Genomic DNA, 18,558 nt, shown 5'->3' with positions numbered 1-18,558 from the left:
TATAATCTACAAAAATACAAATGTGGATGTATTCACTAATCAAAATGGAAATACCAATCAAAATAACAATGAGGTCTTTCCTTAGACCTGAATAGCTACTGACAAACTGACCAAGAAAAACAGTGTGCCTGCTCTGATACAAAACTGGCAAATTTATGCATTGCTGGTATACATAAATCTAGGGGAGGTTCTCTGAGTAACAGAGGAAAATTCCTCCCAAATTTACAAATAAAACCTCCTTGTAATCCTAGTAATTACCCTTATGTGTGTGGTACTTAAAATGAGAATTCACCCCCACATCCTCATAGGCTCTGAGGTTTGTATATTTGGTCCCTAGTAGGTGGATTTGTTTTAGAAGGACTGGGAGGAGTGATTGCAGATCAGGATATAAAGGTTTCAGCTATGGCTCCAGAAACAAGCCATCTTGCAATTCACTATGCTTCTTGATATGATGGTTGTTAGAGGCCATTTTAGCCTCAGACACCCTATCTTGTATATAGTTTTCATCTTGTTCTAGGCTGAATTCTAAGGAACAGATAAGTTCCCAGATATGGTTTCTGGCCCCAGATGCCTGTACAAAATATGACCCCAATGCCTCACCCTATACTTTGTTGGTTAGTGCCCAGGTGGGACCCAGTAGCTGCAAAAGAGGCTATGTTAAGCTAGTCACAATCCAGATCAAGTTATCAGGGAAGACATCTGAGTTATCTGACTGGTAGTAATCCACTTAAAATACCAGATGTGAACAACAGTTGCAACTGTACAACTTGCATGTAGCTGTTTGGTTGCCTTGGTCTTACCCCCCACTGGTTTGTGGTATTTTGCTTTAAATGGATGTCTCTCCTGCCTCCCACTGACACAGTTTGGATCCTAAACCCAGCAACCTCACTTATATATCAGCTTTTTGAATGCCTTAGTCGTGGTATTTCTTCATAACAATTTCTTGGACTTGATTTGAAATAAGGAGGATTTCCAGAAGAAATAGGCAAGCCTATGGTTAATCCAGTTGGGAAAACCCAGTGCACATAAGCAAGTGAAATCTCCATTAGTGAATAGGAGGATAAAGAAAGTATTCTTTAATCCCAGCACTGGGGAGGCAGAGGCAGGCAAATTTCTGAATTCAAGGCCAGTCTGGTCTACAGAGTGAGTTCCAGGACAGCCAGGGCTACAGAAGAGAAACCCTGTCTCAAAACAAACAAAAAAAAAGAAAAAAAGAAAAGAAAACACAAGTATTCTATATAAATAAAACCACTGCCACGGTCTTTCTGTATTTCCACGTTGGTATTGTCTGGACTTGCTTTTCATCTTTTTCCCAAAGTATAAGGCACAATGGAAGACAGTCCAAAAACTTTCCCAGTCACAATGTATTTTAATGTTCTCAGAGAACATTACAAATAGTTGAGACTTAATTTAATAATTTTACTTTTTTAAAATTATATGTGTTTGCATGGTTTTGAATAAGACTCTACATAGTATGGAACAGGGTATTAGAGCCCTGGAGTTGGATGTATTGTTCCACTACATTCCACATTGTTATTTTCTTTTAAACTGCCTAAAAGTTTTAGATAATGCTATGAAAGAAATGTTCCACTGGTAGAATCCATCACACTAGATACTGTGATCATTCTCTAACTTCACATCTTAGTTCATTTCTTAGACAGTGTGGTGGATGCTCTGTTGTAATTTAGGAAATAAGCAGGTGAGAGTAGGAAGAAGAACAAACATAAGGCAGCTTGTACTACATAATGTGAGCCTATAACTAAATAAAGTTGTTGCTTCATTCCTTCCTGTATTTCTATCTCACTTTGGGTTTGGGTGGCATCGACTTCTGTTCTTCATTTGATCACTAATAATCTAAGGTATTCACGTGTCCAGCAGAGGCATCATTTGCTCCTGATTGGAGCAAGAAGAAAAGAGAGTGAAATAAAATTTATTCTTGGGACTGGAATATGACTCAATAGGTAAGAGCACCTGATGCTCCATCTGAGGACCTCAGTTTGGTTCAGATCAATCACAGTGAGCAGCTCACAGCCCTCAAGAGATTTAATTTTCTTTCCTGGACTCTGAAGGCAATTACCCTCATGTTTATAGACATATGTGTACATACATAACTAAAAAGAAAATAAAGCCTTTAAAATGTTTCTTTATAACTCTGTGCTGGCTATTTTTATGTAAACTTGACACAAAGTACTTGGCTGTGACTGAGAGGAGGAAATCTCAGTTGAGAAAAATGCCTCTCTGGGATCAAGTTATAGGCAGGTCTGCAGGGGATTTGAGTAATTAGTTGTGTATGGGCCTGGGCCTGGTACTGTTCTTTTGAACCAATCTCTTAATGAATAAAGAAGCCAATCACTGGGTGAGTAGGGGGGACTTCTATCTACTACTGGACTGAGGAAGAGAGGAAGCAGGAGAGAGTTTGGTCTTTTTCTTTCTTTCGTTCTTTCTTTCTTTTGAATGTGGACACCATATGAGTAATATGTAGCTGCTAGAATTTCCTAGTATCATGGCATATCTACAAGGATTCATCACTGGAGGAATCAGATTTTAAAAAGGCTTACAAGATTAGGTTTTAATTGTTGTGCCCAGAGATTGAATTATCATTGTTTCTCAACTTCATTTATGTTGCATTTTCATTCATGTGGTGGCTCATCTGGGTTCAAGAGAGAAAGGTACAAAGGCAGTGTGAGTTTGCCTGAGGTGTACCACAAACGTTGTAGGGGGTTTAAAGCATGGAGCTGGTGTGGTAGTGACCAGCCAGTAGGGATTTAGCAAGCTGGGTGGAGAGATTTTGGAGTTTTGATTCAGATCTCCATGAGATAAAACAGGTCAGCCATTGCTCTCCAGTGCATGGCCAGCCAGGCTGCTAGCGAAGAGGCACAAGCATGGGAACGTGATGGTTCTATCATTGTTTTTAGTTTGTTTGTTTGGTTGGTTGGTTGGTTTTGTTTTGTTTAATATTTCTCGCAACAGTTAGTGATTGGTGGGGAGGGCTCAGACAGTTATGAGTAGGGACACTCTTAAGCTGGTGATTCTGGGTTGTATCTAAAGTCATTCTGAGCAGGCCATGAAAAGCGAGTTAGTAAGCAGCACTCCTCCATGGCCTCTGCCATCAGCTCCTGCTTCCAGGTTCCTGATGTGTCTTAAGTTCCTCTACTCATTGCTGCTGCTGAACAGTTATATGGAAGTGTAAATGAAATATACTCTTTCTTCTTCGAGTTGCTCTTGGTTATGGCATTTCATCACAGCAATAATAACCCAAACTAAGATGGTCTGCTGGGCTATGTAACAAAAGTATGTCTGGAAAGTACAATGATGATAACAAAAATAAACTCTTTCTATCAATACCATACAGTATCTACTCACTTGGCAATGAACTGTATGGAGAAACAAATAGTTTGAAAGTCCATTACATACTTTCTAACAGCAAAATTCAGATGCTTTTTTGGTTATACTCTTGTGCTCTTCAGTGGATTTCAGATTTTAAGTTATTTTGTGGATATATTAAGAAAATGGATTTTGAAAACCTAGGGAATTGGCATGCTCTATGTATTTGAGATTTACCTTATCAAATAGTTATAACTTTCTGATTATTGGGCTTCATAGGTTGCTAATAGAAGAACTTGATAATATCTCATAATATGGCAGTTTAATGAATGGCATCAGGGATAAGTATTATTTTCTAAGTATATATATTTTCAGTATAATTTGTTTTAAATTTAGTTTGTGGAGGCAGAAGGACACATAGCTAAATGGTTAACCATGCTTGATGCTTTTGCAAAGAATGCCTACATTAGGATACTCACAAACACGTTAACTCTAGATCCAGGAAATTTAAAGCCCTCTTCTGGCCCTTTTGCAAGTACAGATATTTGTTTTATTTGTAAATACTCAACACACATATAACACACACACACAAACACACACACACAAATGAAAATTATTTTAAAATTAAAAACACCTTGGTGCAGCTTGGAATGAAGTCCTAAGCATCCAATTTAATGTTGTCAGACTCCTCAGATGGTACCTGGGAGTATGTGCATCTCGACATTTGCTAAACAAGTATCCATGACTTCTGAATATTAGTGGAAAAACATCAATCCATTAAAAATACACTTGACAGCTGAAAATAGATTAGATTCTAAATGTGTATTTCACAAAGGCAACCACTAATTTACTTTTGTTCAATAGAAAATGACGACTTTGGGGACACTCTTTGGACTTGAAACTTTGAATAAAATGGTAACAGCATTTTGGTTCCATGTTGCTTTTTTTTTTTTTTTTTTTTTTTTTTTTTTCTTTTTTTTTTTTTTTTTTTTTTTTTTTTTTTTTTAGTCTCCACTGGAGCTGGCATAAGTTGCATTTGGATTCTGTTCTTTAAATATAAATGTAACTACAGGCCCATACATTTGGTTAAGTAATAAATCTTCTGAAGCCATGGATATTTGAGTAATTATTTGAGGTGGAAGCTTTTTAATTCCTTTTTTGAAATATAAATATTGTTTGACTTTCTATGGAATGATGTAAACAAACATGTATTCACGCTGAAAGTTACAGAACAAAGAAATGATTCCATTTGATAAGGCTGACTGAACTGGAGATTGGGCTGGGGCTACAGATAAAGGAATTAATGAACAATTACAGAAGCATAGGTGTAAAAAATACAACACAAAGGTGGTTGGTTCACAAAAATATTCACACAACATATGTGATGATTGATGGCAGTTGCACTCCTGGAGCTTCCTGGAGGACTTGGAGGCTGGAGAGTGTCTTTTCTTCAGCACCTGTCAGGGCTTATACAACCTTGAGTGGGGCCTTGTCATTCTTGTAAGTTTCAGAAGATTTCTTTGCCTTGTGAGTTTTGTTTACTTCCTGAGCCTAGAAAGTTTAGTTTAATTCCTGAGTCTTAAGATCTAAGATCTAAATTTGGAGAAAAAAATACTATGTGGCAATAAATATTTAGAACCATGTGGTTTATGTAAAATACCCAGGTTTCCCAACAATAGCTTGAGTGATGAGATGTGTGTGATTTGCCATCAACTTTCTCAAGTTGATGTAGAAAAGAAAGATTTCATCCAAGAAAGACTGTCTACTTCTCTGAGAATCAAAAGAACAAGAGAATGTAAAAGGTGAAAAGTCTGCTTTTCAGTTAGTTAAAAATAAAACTAATTCTATTTCTTGGTATCTCTGTCACTATGGAAGTTGTCTAGGAATTCCTGTCAGAAATCTGAAATTTTACAAAAGTCTGATATACTTTCTTTCAATACTGTTTATTTTTGTTAGCAATCTAAAATACCACTGGAATGCAAACAGTTTAACTTCTTAAACTTTCTTGAACCACTTATGCCTTTATGCTGTCCTCACTAGTGTTATATCACTCTATTACTACTGAAGGTTTAACCAGTATAATATGGACAGATGGCCAGCAGTTGGGATAATTCAGGTTGAAATATACACCCTTCAAAATGATTAGGATTTTGATGTGTGCTGACATGTGTAAATTCTGCTTTACATGGGAGATAGGCATGTGCAAATCCCCATTTACTCTTTATAGTAAATCTGCAAGAGCACTGTAAATACTAGCTACTTTTTATCCAGAGATGTGAAGTTCTTGTCATACAGGTCTTTTGCTTGCTTGGTTAATGTTACTTCAAGATATTTTATATAATTTGTGATATTTTGAAAAATTTGTCCCTGATTTCTTTCTGAATACACTTATCATCTATATATTTAGGAGGGCTACTAATTTTCTTGAGCTAATCTTCTGTTCAGCTACAGTGGTTATCTGATAGTTAACTCACAGTGGTTATCAGCAGTAGGAGCTCCCTTGTAGAAATTCTAGGTTCATTTATGTATATTATGATATCATCTTCAAGTAGTTATGTTTGACTTCTTCCTTTACAATTTGCATACTCTTGATCTCCCTTAGTTGTCTTTTTGTCCTAGCTAGAATTTCAAGTACTATATTGAATAAATGTGGAAAGAGTGGAAGGTCTTCTCTTGTTCCTGATTTTAGTGTAATTGTTGATTTTTCTTCATTTACTTTCATGTTGGTTATAGGCTTACTGTATATTGACTTTATTATGTTTAGGTATGTCTCTTGTGTCCCTGATCTCTCCAAGACTTTTACCATGAGGGAATATTGGATTCCTCAAAGCTTTTTTTCAGCTTCTTCCTCCTCCTCTTCTTCTTCTTCTTCTTCTTCTTCTTCTTCTTCTTCTTCTTCTTCTTCTTCTTCTTCTTCTTCTTCTTCTTCTTCTTCTTCTTCTTCTTCTTCTCCTTCTTCTTCTTCTTCTTCTTCCTTCCCCTTCTCCTATCCCCTTTCCCTTCTCATTCCTTCCCCTTCTTCTTCCTCCTCCTCCTTCATGTTCTTCAATAACATTTTATTTTATTTTATTTTACTTTGGTTGGGAGATCTTTAATGAATGCTTGTGATTTCTTAGGGCATCTATTCTATTTAATTTTTTTTTATCTGATCTTGTTTTGACTCTGGTAAGTGGTAATTATCAATAATTTTTTCCATTTCTTTTTGATTTTCCAATCATGTGGAGTACAGAATTTTTTCAACTATGACCTAATGATTCTTTGTACTTATTTGATATCTGTTGTTATGTCCTTTTTCACTTCTGATTTTGTCAGTTTGGATATGTCTTTTGGGTAATTTGGATAAGGGTTTGCCTATCTTGTGAATTTTCTCAAAGAACCATCTCTTTGTTTCATTGATCTTTTTTTCTTGAACCATTCTCTTTGTTTTTATTATATTGATTTCAGCCCTGAGTTTAATTATTCTTGACCATCACTTCTTCTTGGTGGTGTTTGATTATTTTGCTCTAGAGCTTTCAGTTTTTTCTGTGAAATTGTGAGTGTGATATCTCACTAATTTCTTTATGAAGATATTTATTGGTATGAACTTTCCTTTTAGCCCTGCTTTCATGTTTCCCAAAAGTATGTTGTGTCTTGATCTTCATTGAATTCTAATAAATATTTATTCATTTCTTCTTGGTCCAGTGGTCATTCAGTAGAGAATAGTTCAGATTTCATGATTTTGTAGGCTTTCTTTTGATCCTCCTGTTCTTGAAATCCAGTTTTAATGTGTGGTGGTCTGATAAGATACCATGGGTTCTTTCTTTTCCTTTCTTTGTTGTTGTTGTTGTTGTTGTTGTGTATGTGTTTGTGTTAAGACTTTCTTTGTGATGAAGTATGTGGTTAGTTTGTTTGAAGGTTTCATAAATTACTGAAACAAGATATAATATTTTGGATTAGAACAAAATGTTTTGTAGATATCTCTCAGGTCCATTTCTGTCTAGAATTTGTTAGTCCATTATTTCTCTGTTTAATTGTCATCTGGATGTCCTGTCCATTGGTGGGTGTAGCAGGTCAAAATCTCCCACTACTAACATGTATGTTTCAATGTGTGATTTAAGCCTGATTCTTTTATACTTTTGGTACTTTTGAATAATTTTAGTTTGTTAAATTTTAATTGTTCTTTTATAGATGTTGATGTCCTTGGATTTGGGGCATAAATATTCAGAATTAAGATATCTTCTTTGGGATTTTCCCTTTGTTATGTATGAAGTGTCCTTCCCTATCTCTTTTGATTTTGGAAGTCTATTTTGTGAGATAATGGAATCACTACAACAGTTTCCTTATTTATTTATTATGTATTTATTTATGTATTTATTTATGTATTTATTTATTTATTTATTTTGGAAAACCGTTTCGATTCTTTACTCTGAGAAAATGTCTATCCTCGATGTCAAGGTGTGTTTTTTGTATGCAGCAGATGGATAGATCCTGTTTTTACATTCATTCTGTGTGTCTACATCTTTTTATTAAGAAATGGAATCCATTGATATTGAGAGATATTAGTGACCAGTGAATATTAATTCCTGTTATTTTGTGGTGGTGGTAATGTGTGCTTTTAATTTTGCTGATGTGAAATTATTTATTTTCTATGGTTTCATTGGTGTAGTTATCTTTCATGGTTTGGAATTTTCCTTCTACCGCATTTTGTATGACTGAATTCATATATTAATACTGTTTAAATATGAGTCTAGAATTTGTTAGTCCATTATTTCTCTGTTTAATTGTCATCTGGATGTCCTGTTCATTGTCATGGACTATCTTGCTTTCTCCATCTGTGGTGATTGAAATATTTGCTATATTTAATAGTCCTGGCTGGCATCTTTGGTCTCAGAGTTTAAAAGGCATCTGCCCAGGCCCTTCTGACATTTAGTGTGTCCATTGAGAAGTTGATTTTATATGTTACTTGGCCTTTTTTCCTTGAAATGTTTGATATACTTTCTTTGTTCTGTAAGTATTATGTGGCAAATGGACTTTTTTTTTCTGGTCCAACCTACTTGGTGTTCTCTTTAAGCTTCTTATATCTTTATAGGCATCTTCTTCTTTAGGCAAGGAAATTTTCTTCTATGATTTTGTTGAAAACATTTCCTGAGAATTTGAGCTGGGAATCTTCTTTTTCGTCAATTCCTGTCATTTTTAAGTGTGTTCTCCTCATAATATCCCATATTACCTGAATATTTTGTGTCAGGAACTTTTATATTTAACATATTTTGACAGTTGTATCAATTTTTCTATCATATATTCTACACCTGAGAAAATTTCTTCCATCTCTTGTATTCTCTTGGTGATCCTTGCATCTGTAATTCCTGCTTGCTTACCTATGTTCTTTTCATTTTCATTCTCCCATGGTTTGTGTTTAATTTATTGCTTTTATTTCTATTTTCAGATCTTGAAAAGTTTTAGTCATTTCCTTCACCTGTTTGTGTTTTCCTGGATTTGTTTAAGGGATTTGTTTATTTCCTCTTTAAGGGCCTAATAATATTTATAAGATTAAATTTAAGATAATTTTGTTGTGTTTCAGCTACCTTGTACTATCCCATGCTTGCCATAGTAAAATAGCTGGACTCTGGTGGTGCCATATTGCCCTCGGTGTTGCTGACTCTGTTCTTGTGTTAGCCTTTAGTCATCTGGGTTCAAGGTTATTATATGTTTTAGTGCTGATTTATGACTACCTTTGTTGGATGAATTTTTCTTTTCTCATAATTTTCATCTTGCTTTCTGTTTCCTGTGACCTGAATAGCCTGTGTTCTGTTGACAAGCAAGTCCTTGGTTCCATCAGTCTGTGGTTTTACTGGCCTGTGTGTGAATTCTGGGGTTTTAGGTACACATGTTGCGTCTCTGGTTCTGTGGTTATGTGAACTGGCATGGCCTCTGGTGTGTTGTGGCCTCTGGGGTTCCACTACCTAGGCTATGTATAGAGTTCTTGGTACAGATGTAGCCTCCAGTGGAGTAGGAGTCTTCTGCCAGGGTTATGGAGCACAGGAGAGAAGCCTGCTGTTGGGACTCTTGGAAGGGATTTAAGTTGTGTTAGTGGTCTTAGTCTTTGTGTATAACTCGGGATTTCTAGTTCCAGTGTAACCTCTGGTAGAGCAGAAGTCTTCTGGTGGAATTGTGGTCTGTGATTTACCAAGCATATTTTTATAGAAGCAAAGACTTTATATTGAAGCTTTTCAAATAGTCAGTTCACTATTACTACAGTAGTATCAGTTATCAGTCTCTTGCATCTGTAAAATATCATTTCATAGCCAAAATAATTCACCAATATGAGAAACTCAATTTTAAGTAGATGAAATATTGTTGATGAATATATGGATTAGAAAGTATTAATGTCAAATAATTTCCAAAGGGCAGTCTAATATTAATAATATAAGGAAGGATATGGCCATTAATCTTCCAATGCCATGTGAATACATACACAAAATGGTATCAGTCTGAAAGCAGGCATAAAATAATGACCCATCTAGAAATTAATTCATAATGCAAAGACATACTAACATATTTGGATTTTTTCTTTCCTATATTTCTTAATCCAGATTTATATTTTTGAAAACAATATCTACTATCAACCTGATATCAAGAGCAGTTCTTTACGACTAACATCTTCAGGAAAGGAAGGCATTATTTTTAATGGGATTGCTGACTGGTTATATGAAGGTGAGTTGGAAAATTATAATTTCTAATGGGCAAAATGACATATTTGTACATAAAACCTCAAAGAAAATCTGCTCATTCCTGATGTCCATGGCTTCCCTGTTTCCTCTCCATATTTCTTTGTAAGAGTGGCATGCTGTCTTATTGCATGGGCTCATATGCTGCCTGGCTGTGGTTCCTATCTTCATATATACTTCATATATATTTTATGGTAAGTTGTTATGTGAAGGTACCAATGGATGAATTTATAGAGTGTTCAGGCTAGACCCAGTTTAGTTCTCATGATACTTAACAGGAATTAGATGCCAAAAACTTTCTTTTCTTTTTTTGGAAAAACATGATCACATCATTGATAAAAATTACATGAGGTAGATTAGAGAGATAAAGGAACCTGAGGTAGCTTCACAGCACTGATAGTAGATGATTAACAACTGTCTTAACTCCATCCCCAAATGCCTCACTTTCATGAATATCTAAGTGTATGTGCACATGCAAATTCACATGCACATCATTATTGTCATAATCATCATCATCAACATATTTGTGGGTTTTTTTGGTAATATTTAATTTTCTTTTGTGACAGTGTTTTACTATGTAATCCTAGCTGTCCTGGAACTTACTCTATAGATCAGAGTGGCCTTGAACTCACATGCATTTACCTCCTGAGAGCTAGAATTAAAGGTGTTTGTCCTCACCACTTGGCTGCGCATTATGAAAAATCAAAATTAAAAAACTGAAGAGATGATTTATCACTTAAATGCAATAAATACTCACAAGAGATCAATTTCTAGCCGACCTGTTGGTTACAATTGTCTTTAACCAAAATTCTAGGATATCTAATGCTATTTTCTGGAATCTATGAGTTCCTGCATTCATATGTTACATAAACTCATGTAAGTTCACACTAAATACATAAAAACAAAAATTAAATAAGTACATTTAAATTAAAGTAAAACTAAATTTTAAAAACCTACATAAAAGATATTTCACTTTAGTTCTTCTAATCAGGAACATCCTCACATGTTTGAATAATTATCCCATAGAAACCACAAGTGGGGTATAATTTATGATTTATTTTTGATACTGTCAAATCAAATTTTGATAAGAGTTGAGAGTGTACAAGCAAATTAGGGTGTAAAAATATTTGTCCAGTTTTGACCATGGAGTAATCATTAGCTACTTGTGTTATAAGAATGAGTAAGTAGGCCTGTCTTTAACACCTAGGCTTACTTACTGTTCAACCTGGTATGGCAAACTATGTCAATATTTAAACTGAGTCAGTATACTTGATTGCAAATTATATAGTAGGAATAATTGATAAAATCAATTTCACCTCTCAAATTTACAAATATAAATATTCTACTCTTAATTTTATCATTTTCCACTTAGAGAATACGTTATTATTTTCTGTAATCAAACTTATGTAGGTAATATCTTTCATATTTAATTCATTGTGTTACCTCTGTACAACTGCAAGAGTCTTAAATAATCTAGACCAATATTGCTGCTAAATGTTGTACATAGCTACCACAATATGAGAATAAAGGGAACACAATTTTCGAAAGTGCACATTGCGTATAAAGAATCTAAATGTTCCAATTATACATATAACAAATAGTTTATACATTCACATTTATATAAATAATCAGTAGTAATTCTATGTTATATATTATTAGTTGTAATTGTTTTCTCAGTAATTTGAATTTGCAGAAATGGTGAATTCTCCTTAAGAATAAAAGTAAGCTTAAAGAAAAATCTCAACTAACATCAATATTCAGTTACTAGCTTTTAAATGATAATATTTGTGTGTGTGTGTGTTTGTGTGGGTATAAATGCTATACCATGTATGTAGAAGTCAGATGACACTTGCTAGATGCAGTTCTGTCCTTCTACAATATGGAGTTCATGAATGGAACTCGGGTGATTAGGCTTGGTGGCAGGCACTTTTACCCACTGAGCTATCTCACCAGTACAGACACCACTGTTTAAGATCCCTTCTCACTACTCATCTGAATAAAAAACTTTCTAGAGTAAGATAAGAGTATAAGAAAGAGCCTTGATAAAGCAGGTGCTTCTATGCATCATAACGCTCTTACAGAATACTTTGTATTCCCAGCAGTGTGATATCATTACTTCTCACAGAAAATAACACTAATCAGACATCACCCATTCATGCATCTCCTCACTCAATGGTCATTACCGTTAACCATCTGCATTCCAGCTATATTCCAGTAGTCCAGTACAACCATCATGAGCAAGTGACTATGCAGCCTTGAGGATCTTATATTCAATGAAAGATGTTAATAGTTTGAGTTGTTTTATTGATATGTAGACTTTCAAGTTTAGATGTGTCGAGGTTTGATATTTGAGTGTACATGTACATACACACATATAAATAAATATCCACACACGCACACACTACATGCATATATACATATCCATACGCATGAACACATACATACCACATATACACACACATATACATATACATACATGCACACACACACACGCACACACACACATATATATATATATATATATATATATATATATATATATATATCTTGATTAGTGAGAGTCGTTGAATGGTAATATCTGCAATAGATACAGCATGAAAGTGTAGAATCAAATATCGGAGAAATACAATACAAGAAGAGTTCTCTGATGAGAGTGCAACAAGTTGCCCCGAAGTTTCCTAGCTAAATTACTAGAGATGCTGAGGATGGGCCTGACTGACAAAGCAGGTTTGTAACAAGCCTGACTACTTCATGTATTCTAGAAAGCAACAACATAGCCATAATTTTGCTTAGAGGAGCAGAGAGGCTCTGGTAAGCATCCTGTGTCCAAAATATCCTCAATACTATAGACTAAATGATGATGAAACCATGTTCAGACCATGAATCATAGTGTGTGTATATTTGTAAAGAAGTTTTGTGTCTTAGCCCACTCTCAGGATTTGCAAAATATTTTCTAATAAGGAAGGTGCCTAAGAAGATATTGAAAGATTAAGAAGTATTGGGGCTCAGAGATGGCTCAGCTAATCAGACGAATGAGGAACTGGTTTAGAATCCTCCCATCCATGTATGATTCCACACATCTGTTAATGTTAGTACTCCTAACAGAAAAGGGAAGCAGAGGCAAAGGAATCCCTGGCATTTGATGAGCCAGTTAGTCTTCAGTACAATGGTATGGACAAAGAAAACCTTTCACAATCAAGGTAGAAGATGATGTCAGACAACTGAATTCCAAGACGTGGCCCTTACAGGTGGCATGCATGCACACATGTTCATGTATACATACATACATACACACACATACACACACAAACACACACACACACACACACACACACACAAACAAACAATTGCACATGAGAAGAAAAGTGTAATACCCAAAGCCATCTTTACAAAGATACAGAAGTGTTGAACAGTCGTTTATGCCTGGGAATTCAAATTGACTTGACAGAAATGGTGTATAAAAATGAGAAAGGAATAAGGCAGCAAGAACCAAGATTGGTAGTGACCTAGAACATTGAACTATGACTTTGGTTATTTTGTTACTCAGAAATTCAGAAAAGCTGTTGAAATAGGAAATGATAATAGGTTAGCTCTTCTACCGAGATGGTCATTTGGGTGAGGGTGTCAAGTGTGGATCAGATCGTGAACTGAGCTTGCAAACAGCTATTTGACATGTGTGTTCAATCAAGAGATAATGAGTCATAAAAGTTGAGCTGAACCAGTTAGTGTGAGGAGAGATTCTAAAGTTGATGAGGCAATAGCAAAGTTAGGTCTTTGTGACTAAGCAGATGGGGTGCATGAGAAAAGGCAAAGAAAGATGCTACTGCTTTGGGTTTGGGTCACTAGTGCATAGTGATGGCTATCAGTGAGTAGGAACGAAGAGCAATAGTCTCATGTAATTGAAGGTTTGGCATAAGTGTAGACATTTCACAGCCTGTTGGTGTGCTATGATGGGTGACAGACACATTGCACTATTTTTAAGCCAACAAGGTAAATACTCATTGTTGCTTGTGTAGATTTCTCTGCCTTCAAGAGAGATTGAGAGGACTGAGCTAGCAGCTTTTTTGGAAAAGGTGAATAGAACTTGTAGCCATTCCATTTTGTTAAAAAAATATTAAAAAGTATTATTTGGGGGGATTTATTTATTTACTCATTTAGTGTGTGTGTGTGTGTGTGTGTGTGTGCACGTGTATAAGAGTCAAATTGGTATGAGTTGTTTCTCTCAGGGTTCCATGTAGGCTTTTAAGACTAAACACAAGTTATCAGTCTTGGTAAGTATGTTTATTTGCAGAGAAACTCACCAGCCCCAAATACTTTTCCTTAGTGTGATGACACAACTCAGTGACTGGGGATGAGACTATCATGATACAGTACTTTCATGAGTACTTAGTCACCAGCACCACTTATTGAGGGGATAATGGTATTTGTCTATAATCCCAGCATCCTAGAGATAGAGAAAGAAAGATCAGAAGTTCAAGACCATCCTCAGCTACAAAGTGAGTTCAAGGCCACTTTGGAATAAAACAATCTCTACAACTCATAATAATCCCAAATATTATATGTAATTAATATGTAAAATCCAGATAAATAGGTATAAAAATATATGGAAATATCAGCAAGTAAACTACAAACAAAACAATAAATTAAAAAGCAATGTTGACATAAAAAGATGATATTGAATATAAATAATAATATAGACAAAACAGTATAAATAAATCAACATAATACAAATGTATTATCAACAATATGCATAATAAACACGTGAATAAAGTAAATTTGAATTGAAAATGGACAGTGTGGTGCACTCTTAGGAGGTCACAAGGAAACAGGTCACATACTTCTGTTAGATGCTACTTCAGATGATAGGCTTTGCCATTCAAATTAAACTTTGTCCCTCTGGCTCCCGTATGATTATATTTCATTAAGGTTTTCTTTACCCAAAGGCTCTGAATGTCCATGAATTACTCAGTTCTCTCTCCAGGAATCCTATCATAGTCATTTCAAAGGACTGGCAGTATAGATTCAGCAACTGTTTATTTCCTCCAACCAGTCTCTCTGTTTCCCCAATGTACTCTTAGTTCCTACACTCCAACATTCTTTACTTCAGTATACCAACTGTGAGTCAGTGACACACCTCTGCACAATGTGTGTATGTGTGTGTGTGTGTGTGTGTATGCATGTATGTATGTATGCATGAATGTGTGTGAACACTGATGATATGTGCCCTTTAGAAGTAGAGATTTACTTTTTTGTACCTCACAGAAAGCAATTCTGATCTAAATCACCATATTTGGGAGAAGCAGAAGGACACATATCACATGTTCATTTTTCTTGAGTGAAACTTGACTTGGCTAAAGAATGTTGGGGATGGAAATACAGATAAGTCACATAAAAGACAATAAAATGTTTTAAGCCAGATGGCACTCCTGCAGGTGGAAGTCTGAGGCAGGAGAATTGAAAATAAACAAATGTCTGCTCTTGAGTGAGTTCCAGCCCACCTGAGCTACTTAGTAACAGCTTGTCTCAAAAGAACAACAATGTGTTCTTAGGTTGCAATGTAAGGATGGGACATATTCTTTTACCTTCTAACCCAATTTGTGAGCACAGTATTACTGTCACCTCCCGAAACTAAGTGAAATAAGTCCTTATACATCTTTCAAAGAGCCATTTTAGGTCTCTTGCCTTCTGGTAAAATTCAAAGAAATATGCAAAACATTAAAACTGTAAGACAATTTTAAATATTGTATTTGTTGGAAATAAATCTAATGTTGCTCATACACATCTCTGGATTTAGTGTGGGGATATAACTAAAGCTACTATGTCATAGTTTGTTTTAAAGAACTTTTAAATTGAAAAAAAAATAAGATTGTACACAGTTGACAAGTTCACAGCTATTGGTAGGGGATTAAGAGAATAATGATATAATATAATCAAACTATATAACTATATAAAAAGAAAACCCTAACTAAGTATGTTGTTTATTAGAGCAAAATTTATGGTATTTTAAAATATTTTGAGAATAGTGTGGATCTGAAGACATGGCACAGTGATTAGGAGTGCTTGCTGTTCTTCTTGAGTTTGGTTCCCAACACTTACAGCAGGTAACTCCCAAATGCCTGTAATTCCAGTTCTAAAGGACCTGATGTGGGCACCTCCACTCATGTTACTCACAAACTTTAAAATAACAAAGTATGTGCATAGAATAAGAAAAATAATGATGCCTAAATTATTTATTGCATGTTTTACGGGATCATTCTTTGAAATTCCATTCACAGCTATAGAATGCATTTCTTCTGTTAAGTGTGAATACAGTACTACATCAATGAATAATGATGCCTGTGTTTGAAATGGTTAAATATTTAAGTGAACTGACCAATTATGAACAATTATTACTTAACTGACCCTTCTACTTATGATATTCAGAAGTATGAGCAAAAGTTAGGGCAGCATATTAAATAGGTTTATAAACAGTGCACAGTTTAGTGGCAAGTAGGAGTATAAGGCATTTCACAGATGAAATAATGGTTCTTGCTTTATTCTGAAAGAACTGGAAAAAGAAAGAAATATGTATATTAAAAATATTACCTTCTCCACACACTATTTCATTATATGAGAACAGTACAAATCTCTATTTTTTTAATGTGTGTTTGCTACATTTTTACATTTTCTTGGTAATGTGTTACTCATCAATTTATCAAGGACTGAGCATCCGCTCAGTGCCAGTGAATCTAGAAATAAAAAAGAAGACAAAGTTGACATCCAGAGACAGAGACATGGAAGGCAGAGACAGAGAGAGATGGTGTTCCAAACAGTGTGGGTTCTGTATGGGTTTCAAAGCAGCCGCAGGATTCACTTATATGCCAATGGAGGATTAAGCCAAAGTAGGACAGCAAACGCTGAGAAAGAAAGAAGGAAATGGGAAGGGGCTAAGACAGATAATTCCCTCATGAACATTGACAAGTCGGACAGACAGACCAACAGCAGAGATTTTAGTGGTGTCTTTAGGAAATTTTTTCTGATTAGACTGATCACAAGTGTGCAATAAACAGGTGGCATTTCAGAAGAACTTGTTAATCTGAATACAATAATTGCATCTTAGATTTTGGGAAACACTTTATGTTTTTGGCTGTGTGTCTTTTGAAGTCTGTGACAAAACTACACGTATTAGAATCTCCAGCTCCTCTAGAGTTAAATTCCTTAAGTCAGAGAAATAAAATTTTTAGAAAAGAGCCCAAATTACACTAAATTAGAATGCAGTGTGTTTTGTTTAAAAAAATTTGTAAAAATTATAATTAGCATAGGGAGACACAATCCTTAAATAGGTGCAATTAAATAAATGGTAACTTTTTCAGAATTACTATTGAGAAAATTACATTAAAGATGCTTGTATTTATCTTTTTCTTATTGCAGATGTTGTTTCTTCCTTTCCACACACCTTCATTGAGACAGGGTCTTTTGCTGTTCACTAGTTCTGCATATACCAGGAACAGCAATCTACAAGAGTCCAGGGATAATCTCCTCTTCTCTCTTCATCTCTCTATAAGAGATCTAGAACTTACCAGTGTCAGGATAAAAATGTCTGGATTTTTGCTAGGCCCCTGGGGAAGTAAACTCAAGTCCTGAAAGTTGCATCAGAAGCATTTTATTAACTGAGGTGACAAGTTATTTTGTTTTGTCTTTTTTTTGTGTTCTTTCTTCATTTACTTATTTACCATCACTATGGGACAAAGACATATTTTCTAAGCACCTGTTTGTTTTTTTCATAGTAACAATATACTTGATTTTGGGAAGATATGTTATATCATCAATTCATGAAAAGTGACTATACTATTTGTTAGGTTTCTGATTTTCTTCTCTTTTGTTTTTTTTCCATTACAATGAGCTCAAAGTGATTAAGGAAGAAATTTCAATGTCTAATTAAGAGGAATGGACTTGTTAATATGTTCCAATTGGAGTCATTGTTCCTTTGGGCAGGAAAACTTCATAATTAGGAGAACAGAAAATGTGCTATCCCATGTGGTTCCCCAGTGATAGGACATTACCTTTTATACTCCTTGTCTACCTTGTTTTCAATGCTGTTAAATAATAATAATAAAAAACTCCAATATTTCTACAGAACAAATGATCCCATGTAGCATTTCAGAAACTTAAAAGAAATATGAATAGTTGATAGGACCAGCAGTTTCCTACAGTGAGGGACCATGTGGCCCTTTTCTTGCCACTAATGTTTGCTTGTTTAGAGCCATTGAAAAATAGATATTATGATAATGTCAGATAGTTTGGTAAGATTTCTTATAGCTGCTTTCACAAGCAAATGTACAGCAAATACTGTACACTTCCAGAACATGTGCTTGTCTGTCACACAGATGCCATTTCATTGACTGTAAGTGCCCTAAGCAGTCAGTCTGCTACCAGATATCTGGTATTCTTGAATGTAAAGTGGGATCTGAAGGCTAACTAATGCAGTAGAGGTTATATTGTCCCTGTGATTATTGATTATGTATGTGGTCTGTTGCTGTTACTTTAGCAT

The 18,558-nt window shown here is 35.0% G+C and overlaps 1 protein-coding gene across 4 annotated transcripts in view; it reads left to right on the top strand.

Annotated features, from left to right (window-relative positions):
- Window positions 1-18,558, top strand: part of Dpp10 (dipeptidyl peptidase like 10) — a 1,458,922-nt gene that overhangs the window by 1,339,875 nt on the left and 100,489 nt on the right. For all 4 annotated transcript variants that reach the window (XM_021165015.2, XM_021164934.2, XM_029476885.1 and 1 more), the window contains exon 8: window positions 9,894-10,014. In XM_021165015.2, coding sequence (XP_021020674.1) covers window positions 9,894-10,014 — 121 coding nt within the window. The remainder of the gene's footprint in view (window positions 1-9,893; window positions 10,015-18,558) is intronic.

Source organism: Mus caroli, chromosome 1, assembly GCF_900094665.2.
Source record: "Mus caroli chromosome 1, CAROLI_EIJ_v1.1, whole genome shotgun sequence".
NCBI lineage: Eukaryota > Metazoa > Chordata > Mammalia > Rodentia > Muridae > Mus > Mus caroli.
Note: the sequence above shows the minus strand (reverse complement) of the source record. Positions and strands in the feature narration are given on the sequence as shown.